Raw genomic sequence first — 11,160 nt, 5'->3', positions numbered from 1 at the left:
GGTCGCATCTAGCCTCACATGCGTTTTGGGGTCAAAAGGATATTTTCACATGCTTATGACATAAGCATAAGACCAAATTTCGAGTGGGCCTCTAAATAGGGGTCATCGGTACAGATTTCCCTTCAAACAACACAATAAAACAATAATAAATTCGTTTTATTTTAACGGTTGAACTGGAAACACGTGTCAAGACCAGATGATAGAAACGTGGCACAATCTCACGAAATCACAAAAATTCAACCCTCCCGCCACTGGCACAAAAATCAAAAAGCAAAAATTTCCCCAGTTCCCTCCTTTTTCCACTTACACTTTTCTCCCTCTTCTATACTTTTATCTCGCTTTGTCGCCATTATTCAAACTTCCGCTGCAAGATTCATCCCTCAATCAACAAAACCGCTCACTGATTCTCCTCCATCTTTACACTTTCAAAGATCTTCGCCAGATTCTCACTCTCCATCTACCGCCTCCAATTCAAGTTCCGCATTCTGATGGTTTTCTCCCTCTCCAGCTTCCTAGGGCATTGTGTCATCTATCGTATTTGAGTTGCCGATGGAAATTGATTATTCCGGCAAAGCGTTTTTAGGTGTTCAGTTCGTTCTCTTTGGATTCAATAACGTCGATGAGAAACAGGTATCTCGCTTCTTCTCTCTGTTGCTTGCTTGTTTTATTTGCTATGACTGTGAGTTAAGCAGTTGAAGAATTGGTTTCGAATGCTATTTTGTTGTTTTTATCTCTCTTTTAGGTTCGGTCTAAGCTAATCGATGGCGGCGGGGTTGATGTTGGTCAGTATGGTCCGAGTTGCACTCATGTGATCGTGGACAAGAATAAGATTGTTCATGTAAACCCTACTTCCTTTCATAGTCAATTCGACAATTGATTTTTTAGTTTTCAAGATTATTATGTTACTCGGTTTGATTTTACACTGCTATGCTGCCTTGTGAATTCAGTTTCACTGTTACTCTGTGTGATTGATAGGACGATCCGGTTTGTGTTGCTGCTCGAAATGATGGCAAGTTGCTTGTCACGGGCTTATGGGTTGATCATAGATATGATTCTGGGTTGCTTGCAGATGCTACTTCGGTGGGTTCTTAACTCAATTATTTTGTTCATATTGTTCTGCGTTTAAATTGAAATGATTGTCTTTGTACTTAATAGTTTGTTTTCATGGTTCGGGTCCCATTATTGCACATACCACAAGCAATGGTTTTCATAGATTTCTTATGGAAATGTTGTTGGATTTAAGCTTTTAATACTGAAATACCTTTGACTGCGAACTCCAAGACACCATTATTAATTGAATGCAATATGATTTAAATATCCTTGTAATTTATTATTCAATTATAGCCGTGACCAATACAATTGGGCGCATGGGGAAATATGATGTTGCTTGCATCAAATGGTATTTTGAGGATTCACGAGTGTCTTTGGTCTCTATTCTATATCTTTATTATCAGCATACTTATAAGTTTATCTTGTTAGCCTTTTAACAGGTATTGTACAGACCGTTAAGAGAACTGAGTGGTATCCCAGGGGCTAAAAGTTTGATCATGTGCTTGACTGGGTACCAACGACAGGATAGAGATGATGTTATGGTATTGGATATATGCATTTGTCTCTTTTCTTTTGCTTGACCAGTGGTTATCTATTGGTTATTGTTGTTTCAATTTTACAATTTTTTTCCCCACGTGCCTTGCAGACAATGGTTGGCTTGATGGGTGCTCAATTCTCTAAGCCATTGGTGGCAAACAAGGTTACCCACCTCATATGTTACAAATTTGAAGGTACGCCTGTCTTGCTTCTTTTTATGTGTGCTGTGCCCATCCTTTCTTAGTTTATAATGTCCTTATTTTTATTTTTCCACTTGAGCAAAGCTTTGATGTTAGTGGAATATTACTGACCATTAGTATGATTTATAATGGTCAGTACTTCCTCTTCAGTAAATGACATTCTTGCTTCATTAGCTATTGATTCTTTTGATGCAATCTATAAATATTAGCGGATCTAATATTTCTGGCTTCTAAATATGCGATAAAAGACTGAATTATTTGTAATGTGGGTAATGTGGGAATGCGGTGTTAGGTTCTTTGTCTATCTATTAATTTGTTTCAAACATAGTGATTTATCTATACATGTTAGTTTTTTGGAAATAGGCTTATTTGACGTATTAAACACATAGTTTAGCAAAATTACAGCAAAGCCCTTTAATGAGCTACAAAGAAGTGAGGACAAAAGGGTAAAATGGAAACAATGGATGTGAGCTCACAAATTAACAAATCACCCTCTTGAGCAAAATATCATCAAACTGCACAAACTAAAATTTCAGTTCTCTGAAACAAATGATCAAAGTTTCTTAGAACTATTAGCCAGCCCCTAAATTTAGGAGCTTGACACAAATATTCAAATCTGTTACCTGCCAAAGCTAGTCAACAGATCAGCGTTGTTTTCAGATGTATGAATTTTTGACAAAGACAGCCTTTTCTCTTGAATGGCATCATGAATATAGTGATATCTAACATCAATATGTTTTGATCTGTTGTGAAAGCTGGGATTCTTTGACAAAGCAAGGGCACTTTGGCTGTTGTAAAACAATTTCATTGAACAGGAAGCAGAGGACATTTGAGCAATCAAACCTTTCAACCAAACTGATTCCTTCACTGCATCAGCAAGCGCCATATACCCTGTCAATGAATGTCTTCTATCAGCAGATACATAGTTAGAATTGGCGTATCCCACTAAACAATCATCGGTTTCAATAGCTTTTGAGAACATCAATCCCTTGTCAACGGTTCCTTTTATATATCTTAGGACCCACTTGGATGCCTCCCAGTGAACCTTACCAGGGCTACTCATGTATCTGCTAATCATGCTCATGGAGTATGCTAAGTCTGGTCTGCAAGAGATCATACCATACATGAGACTTCTGACTAGATTAGCATAAGGGACAGTCTTCATCTGATTCAATTCTTCTTCTATGGAGGGAGACTGATTAGATGACAACTTGAAGTGCTGTGCCAAGGGATTTTTCGCTGGTTTACTGTTCTCCATATTGAATTGCTTCACAATTTTATTAAAACAGTCAATTTGAGAGATGAAAAGAAAATCTCGCTGTCTGTCTCTACTCAATTCCATGCCCAGAATCTTTTTGGCAGGGCCTAAGTCTTTCATCTCAAACTTGTCGCTTAGTTGACCTTTCATCTTTTGAATTTCTTGCATATCATTTGAAGCTATTAGTATCTCATCAACATAAAGCAACAAAAAAATAAAAGACTTATTGTTGATGACTTTCTTATAAACATGAGTCGCATGCAATTTTTTCAAAACCATGTGAAACAATGAAGCTGTCGAAACATTTATTCCACTGTCTCGATGATTGTTTCAGCCCATATATCGATCTTTTCAAATGGCACACCATATCCTCTTTTCCAGATTGTTCATAACCCGGGGGTTGTCTCATATATCTGTTTTCATCCAAAGTTCCATGCAAGAATGTTGTTGTAACATCCATTTGTTCAAGCTCCAAGTTAAATTGGACTACAAGGGACAATGGGACCCGAATTGAAGTGTGTCTCACAACAGTAGAAAACACTTCATTATAGTCAATGCCCTCTTCTTGTGTGAAACCTTTAGCCACTAATATTGCCTTGTAACGTGGCTGTTGTATGCCTTGATCCCGGGTTTGATCTTAAACAGCCATTTGCAGTCAATCAATTTTCGTGTTTGGAGGTTGTTTCACCAGCTGCCAAGTTTGATCTTGGTGCAGGGAGTTTATTTCACGGTCCATAGCATCTATCCATAATTGACTGTTCTCACAACTAACAGCTTGCTTGAAAGTGTTTGGTTCTGGAGGCAAATTGTCTTCAAGGCAATTTAAAGTAACAATATCAAGTTCATCATACCTTGCTGGAGGTCGGATGATCCTCCTTTCTCTATCTCTAGTGAGTTGGTAAGATTGAAGTTGAGGGTTTGAAGGTGGAGGGTTATCATCTTGTGTATGAGATGTTGCCGTATCACCCTCTGAAGAATGTCTTCTTGGTTGGGGTTCTGATTTTCTTGTTCAAGAGCGTCAATGGGTGTAGTTTCTGATGAATATTGTGATCCTTCACCAGTTTGTGGTTCAAAGACAGGGGTCTGCAATTCTAATTCAAAGTCTTTGTTTTAAGTAGATTTTGATGTTTCTTTAGAATGAGGCTCTTTCCAAGGCATCACTTCCTCATTGAAAGTTACATCTCTACTAACAAAGCATTTTTTATCGCCTGATTCTAGTGACCACACTCTATACCCTTTGGTCCTATGAGGATACCCCGAGAAGATACATCTCTTAGCTCTAGCTTCAAGTTTACCTTGTTTTATGTGTGCAAAAGCAGCACATCCAAAGACTTTTAAATGTTCAAGTTTAGGTGGTCTTCCATTCCAAATCTCTTGAGGAGTTTTAAAATACAAAGCAGTAGATGGGCTCGTATTTATGATATATGCAGCTGTGTTTACTGCCTCTCCCCATAAGGTTTTTGGAAAATTAGAGCTTAAGAGCATACATCTAACCTTGTTTAGAATAGTTCTATTGAATCTTTCTGCTAATCCGGTTTTGTTGGGGAGTGCCAAGAATGGTTAGATGTCTCAAAATGCCAGAATTCTTGCACAATTTGTTAAAATTTTCATTCAAGAATTCTAGTCATTATCTATTCTAAGAGTCTTTATTTTTCTACCAGCAGAATTTCAACCAGATTTTGCCATTCAACAAACTTTGCAAACATTTCATCTTTAGTTTTTAGCAGAAACACCGATAATTTCCTTGAAAAATCATCAATAAAGGTAAGAAAGTACCTTGCACCTCCATGTGTTTGGACCTTAGAAGGCCCACAGAGATCTGAATGCAGATAGTCATGCTTTCCTTTTGCCTTGAAGGTGCCTTGTCCAACATGCAGTGATCACAGAAGTCCAGCCCTGTAGGCTTATGACTACCAATAAGGCCTTGCTTGAATAAGCTATCAAGACCTTTATAACTAATGTGGCCCAATCTCTTATGCCATAACAAAGTAGTCCTATCTTTTGGTTCCGTGACCACATTGAGCTTCCCTGAGACTGCACTGCCTTGCAAAATGTATAAACCATCTTTCAAGACTCCTTTCATCTTGACAACAGAGTCTTTCAAGACCAACAAACTTCCTCTGATTTGTAGTTGCAACCAGATTTGTCTAAGGTTCCTTGGGAGATAAGATTTCTTTTCAAGCCTGGCACATACCTCACTGATGTAAGGATTTTAGAAGAGGCATCAAACATTTTGATTTTTATAGAACCAATGCCTTTTATATCACACGAGCGGTTATTTCCCATGACAACCTTTCCTCCAAATTCTTGAAGATCCAAGAACTAATGCTTGTGCGGAGACATGAATTGTGCAACCTGAAACCATGACCCAGTCATCTGATTCATTTGAGTCACAGACCATGAGAACCTCAGTCAACAGATTCATAACCTTTGAGAACGTTTGCAGCTACTTTATTTTCTTTTTTAACAGGGAGCTTACCTTTCCTTCTTAAAATAGGACATTCATACTTGGTATGACCTTCCTTATGACAATAGTTGCAAGTGATTTTGTCCTTTGTACCTTCCTTCTGATTCGACTTCGAAGGTTGCTTATTATTCTTACTGTTTTGGCCTTTCGATTAGTTGCCTTTAGTAAACAAAGCAACAGAATCTTCTTCTCTGATTTCAATTCAAGCTCCTTAGATCGAAGAGAATTCAGAACTACATCCAGAGTCAACAAATCTCTTCCACATTTTATCGCTGATTTCATTCTTTATATTTTTCAGGCAGGGAATTTTGGAGAATCACAGCTTGATTTTCTCCATCCAAATTTTCACCGGAATTCACTAGATCCTGACAAATTCTATTAAAATCGTAGATGTTTTCTTCTAAGCCTTTTGAGAGTCCACTTTAAAACTGAACAGCCTCTCTTTCATATAGCTCTTATTAGTGAGTGACCTAGACATGTATAGACTATCTAACTTAGTCCAGAGTTCAGAAACGTTATCAATATCACTCTTCTCGGAACATTGTCAGCAAGATATAAAATGACAGTACATAGGTGATTTCAGCCATTTCTTGTTTATCTTCTTCAGACATACTGCTACTTACCTGGATTGAGTAGGGCTTTAACAACTTTCTGCTGAACAAGTAATGCCTTCATCTTCTTCTTCTAGAAAGTGAAATCTCCTTTGCCGTCAAATTTGTCGATCACAAATTTGGCATACATATACGAATTTGACAACAGGCACTCATGGAGGAAACTTCAACGAACGAAATGAAGGAAGCAGCGAAGTTTTCAACCAGAATCTTCAACGAGCTCTGATATCAATTGTTGAACAATTTGAAAGAAAACTGAAATTAAGTAGATAAGAAAGAAGAAAAAACAGAGTTATAGTGGTTCGATATATGTCTACGTCCACTTTCGAATCAGAGAGGCTGAGTAATTTTATTCAATCACAGTCGTCTTTCCCTACAAAAGTTTGAAGGAGATGATCTTATAATTCCTTTCAGACCTCATTCCAAAAACGTGTAAACTAATTAATCATTACCAGTTTACACCAAGCTGTTAAGCAAGCAAAATTACAGTAAAGCCCTTCAATGAGCTACAAAGAAGTGAGGACAAAAGGGTAAAATAGAAACAATAGATGTGAGCTCACAAATTAACAACTAGTTAGCTAATGGGCAGTTGCTCATATTTGTTTGTTCCAAAATCTTAAGGGGACATGTGGATGGGTTCAAAGCTTATTGCCGAAATGATTAGTATTATGTAATCTAAATTTGGTTGTAAGGTTCATGATTTCGAAAAGTTAATTATGCAGCATTAAAGGGTTTTGATAAGCCTCGATTTATTTAACATGGTTTATAAACCAAGCCATGTGAATTATTTTTTACAAGCAAATGTAATAGAGCCATATAGGCTCAACTTCCTACCATTAGATTACTCGAATTTAATAGGTGAGCCAAACACCTCTTCGAAGATTTTTTATTTTATTTATTTTTTGTGCTGATTTGTTATCCAATTTCTCAAAGAGAGTCAATCATAGTGGTCAATACCATGTACAGGGGATAAATATGAGCTTGCTAAAAAACTGAGGACCATAAAGCTTGTCAATCATCGTTGGCTGGAAGACAGGTGCTTTTTATTTATATTCCCTTGTTGAATCCTGTAATATCAACTCATTTTCATGTGTTCTGTAAACAAATATAGGTATTTATTTGACCTGTATTTTATTTCTCATCAGCTTGAGAGAATGGATGCTACTTCCAGAATCAAATTACAACATAAGGTATGTGGGCGCATTGTCTTGGTCACAATGCATGACAGTCTTGTATCGGCTTGACTTTTTGTTCCCTTTGCTTGACCCATTTTATTTGTGGAGATCTATTACCTCTATTAAAATAGCCAGGGATCTGAATTCTCTGATGTCATTTCCTACTCTTGTTTTGAGAAATATCATTTGGGTCTCAGTAATCTTTAATGAAATTACCTTCACCAAGTATGATCGGGGACACTGCCCTTTGTTTGCAAATTGCAGAATATATTGCTAGGTGTAGCTTCTCGGGATGCTAACTGACGTATGCTTCCATTTGTTTATGGGATTGCCATTTTGAATAACCAATTCTGGGTGTGTCCCTCCAAATATTTGTGCTATGTTCTTCTGCATGTTAGCCTGCTGATTAAATTGATGTTTTCTGAATATATCCACTCATGTTCTCAAATTCTCTTGCGATTCTCTCAGTGGATATGACATGGAGATGCTTGAAGCTGAGGCGAAGGATTCTGAAGAGGAATCTAACAGTAGCATCACCAAACATTTTGCAAGGAGAAGCACTAAGAGTCCTGATAACATGAAATTTGGTTTGCATTCAACCAGTGAAATATCTAATACACTGCCAGCTTCAAAGCCAATGGATGGCCGCACAAACTTTGCTGAAACTAAGAGCATGTTGACGGTTCCTACTACCAACACTAAATATAGTCCTTCTGGAAAGTTTGATAGGCATGATGCTGTCAGGGGACCTATTTGTCAGGAAGATGATGTTTTTAGTACTCCTTGGGGTTCTGTGCCATCTGATATGCATACGAAAACTTCTGAATCTGAGAAGCAGAAAGTGAAAAATGAGGCAGTGACAAGTCCATCAAATTCAGCAAGGTCTCCGCGGCTGTGTGCTACCAGTTACTCTAGGAGAACCCCATTGAAGTCGCCACTTCCACTGTTTTCTGGAGAAAGATTGGACAGAGCTGATGTCTCATGTGAAATGGGAACAGGTGAAATGAAAGATACTATTGATGTCGATGTATCTTTAGAAAAGATGGAGCAAGTAACGTATGCCACTTTCTCTGGCCATGAACCAAATTCTCCAAGGGGAACTGATTTATTTCGTACAGGAGATTCAAATGCTAGATTGCCTTTGAAAAGCATTTCAGACGTATCTTATGACGTCTCTCAATCTCATTCAATGAGTGAGATCACAAAATCATGCACCTTGAATAACCCCTCCATGGACGAAAAAATTTTAGGATTGAAAATGAGAAGTGTTTCTTTAAACAACAATGATTCTGGCGAGTGTCGTGCTGAGAACTTGCAGCATAGTAGGGTTATTACCAACAGCTCTAGTTCTATTAAGAAACCATTGATGTCCGACCTACCTTTCAGCAACAGTGTTCGCACTCCAACTGCAGATGTTGCTGAGAGCAGTAAGAAGACTCCTCAAACACCCTGCCAGATATCAGGAAAAGACACGTCACCTGACAAGTCTGACAAGCTAAATCATGTTTATGGGATTTCTAGAGATGTGGTTGGAAAAACTAAAGAAACAGATAGGCAGCAGAATGATGTTCTGGCTACATCTGAAAGTGATAGAGGTACAGAGGCTATGAAATCAGCCTTGCCGACTAATTTGAATTCTTCTGTTGTTCAAAGTAATAACTTGCATTCCAAACAACAAAGAATTAAGATGTTTGCCAAAAAGAGCTTGGGTTCTAGACCGAAGTTGGGCAGTGCCAGTCGAAGGGCTTCTGTTCTCTCGAATGAAACCACTTCTTTGAATGATTCGGTTTCATCTTGTGGGAATGGTGAAAAACTCTTAAGCTCATCACCTCAAAATGTCAGTATTGGAGTGAAAAAGGTTTTGGAGACAATAGATATGGGGGATTTTTCTCATAAATATGAAGCCATGGATGTGGATGACAAAATTACTGATCCAGGAAATCCAGAAAATAAAGAAGCAGATTTTGAGCAGCAAAAAATGGATAAGGAGAATTTTAAGGAAGTTCAGCTAATAAGTGATGAGGATAAGCTAGCAAAAGAGACTGCATCTGGAGTGAAATGTAACAATAGTGCTAGTGTGCTTGATGATACTATTCCTTCAGGTACACTAAAAGAAGTGATTGAACCCAGAGAACCTGTTTCCATCAAGAATGTACAACGTGATGAATTAAGAGTAGAAGATGAGAAATCAAAACTGAATGTGGGGGATAGTGGTCCAACGGGAGCAACAATGTCGTTAAACTCTTCTAAAATGAAATCTAAACTAGGCAAGGTTGGTAAAGCACCCCCCCATAAGAAAAATAGGAAGACTGGGAAGAAATCTCAGTTGGTTGCTGCAGGACCTAATGCTGAAGTCCATACCATACCCGATTATAAGTCAGAGAAGGAAAATGTACCATGTGATGTTGGTGACAAAACCAGTGATCTTGTCAAGCATTGTTTAGATAAAACTAGGGTCAAATCTAATACAAGGCAAAGAAAGGCCAATAAAAAATGTTCAGAGATCAGTGCCAATTCTTCCATGGAAGTTGATGAAGTTTTGAGAGAAGTGAAGCCTGAACCTGTATGTTTTATCTTGAGTGGACATCGTCTTGAAAGGAAGGAGTTTCAGAAAGTAATCAAGCATTTGAAAGGAAGGGTTTGCAGAGATTCTCATCAATGGTCATATCAGGCTACACATTTCATAGCCCCCGATCCAGTCCGTAGAACTGAGAAGTTCTTTTCTGCTGCAGCATCTGGAAGGTAACACATTTCTTCCGTCAATTGTGTTTTTATAGATTTCATGAAATCCAAAGATCAAGTAAATAAGTGATTGAGGTATTATTTATATTGCCTTTTCATGTAAGAAATTTAGAAGTTAATTGCCGTATGCAACTTCTTAAAAACTCAGTCTACATAAAAGATCTAAAGTACAAGGTTTCACGATGCAGGTGGATTCTCAAATCTGATTATCTAACAGATAGTAGTCAGGCTGGAAAGCTCTTGAAGGAAGAGCCTTATGAATGGTACAAAAATGGCCTCACTGAAGACGGTGCAATCAATTTGGAAGCTCCTAGGAAATGGCGGCTCTTGAGGGAGAAAACTGGTCATGGTGCCTTCTATGGAATGCGTATTATCATATATGGGGAATGTATTGCTCCACCTCTGGTACGTTTACTATCCTACATTACGGCCACTTAAGCTGTAATGCTCCTTTCAAACATTACTTGTGAAGATATTGGTTATTTTGACATAAACATCATCTGCTAACCATGAAACAGGATACTCTCAAGCGAGCTATTAAAGCTGGAGATGGGACAATACTAGCTACATCTCCACCTTATACTAAATTCCTTAGGTCTGGAGTTGATTTTGCTGTTATTGGCCCTGGCATGCCACGTGCTGATACGTGGGTCCAAGAGTTTTTAAACGATGAGATACCATGTGTAGCGGCTGATTACTTGGTTGAGTATGTATGCAAACCTGGTTATCCTCTGGATAAACATGTTTTGTACAATACTCATGCATGGGCGGAAAGATCTTTTAGCAACCTTCAGAGTAGAGCAGAAGAAGTTGCTGAAGACGCAAGCTCACAGGATGATTGTTCTGATGAAGATATAGCCTGCCAAGAGTGCGGGTCTCGCGATAGAGGTGAAGTGATGCTCATTTGTGGCAATGAAGATGGTTCAAATGGTTGTGGAATTGGTATGCATACAGATTGCTGCAATCCTCCATTACTGGATATTCCAGAGGGTGATTGGTTTTGTTCAGATTGTATTAGTAGTAGAAACAGCAACTCTCCAAATAAAAGGAAAAAGGGAGTCTTAGTTAAGAGGAAATGACATTAGATTTTGCTTAATAATTTTAGTTATTTTGGTCTAAA

General features: G+C 38.1%; 1 protein-coding gene across 3 annotated transcripts; it reads left to right on the top strand.

Moving 5' to 3' along the window:
- The first annotated feature begins 298 nt into the window (after positions 1–298).
- On the top strand, positions 299–11,160 carry LOC120086771 (BRCT domain-containing protein At4g02110). Of its 3 annotated transcripts, XM_039043563.1 has the most exons (10): positions 299–630; positions 743–838; positions 976–1,080; positions 1,491–1,592; positions 1,697–1,781; positions 7,090–7,159; positions 7,269–7,313; positions 7,767–10,040; positions 10,229–10,445; positions 10,559–11,160. In XM_039043563.1, the coding sequence occupies exons 1-10, from the start codon at positions 550–552 to the stop codon at positions 11,117–11,119; spliced, it is 3,636 nt and encodes a 1,211-aa protein (XP_038899491.1). In that variant the 5' UTR covers positions 299–549; the 3' UTR covers positions 11,120–11,160. The 3 variants fall into 3 exon arrangements, with proteins under 3 accessions (XP_038899491.1, XP_038899492.1, XP_038899493.1); XM_039043564.1 differs by lacking the exon at positions 299–630 and having other exon boundaries at positions 804–838; positions 1,480–1,592; XM_039043565.1 differs by lacking the exons at positions 299–630; positions 743–838; positions 976–1,080; ... (1 more) ...; positions 1,697–1,781; positions 7,090–7,159 and adding an exon at positions 7,563–7,652 and having other exon boundaries at positions 7,281–7,313.

This window comes from Benincasa hispida, chromosome 9 (genome assembly GCF_009727055.1).
Source record: "Benincasa hispida cultivar B227 chromosome 9, ASM972705v1, whole genome shotgun sequence".
Lineage (NCBI taxonomy): Eukaryota > Viridiplantae > Streptophyta > Magnoliopsida > Cucurbitales > Cucurbitaceae > Benincasa > Benincasa hispida.
The sequence above is the reverse complement of the archived record's forward strand: the minus strand, read 5'-3'. Positions and strand labels throughout refer to the sequence as shown.

Excerpts from the sequence above, each read along its gene's own strand:
- LOC120086771 (XM_039043563.1), top strand. The coding sequence starts at position 550 with ATGGAAATTGATTATTCCGGCAAAGCGTTTTTAGGTGTTCAGTTCGTT. Across the intron at positions 1,593-1,696 it reads AGGATAGAGATGATGTTATG|ACAATGGTTGGCTTGATGGG; the intron begins GTATTGGATATA and ends CGTGCCTTGCAG. Across the intron at positions 7,160-7,268 it reads CATCGTTGGCTGGAAGACAG|CTTGAGAGAATGGATGCTAC; the intron begins GTGCTTTTTATT and ends ATTTCTCATCAG.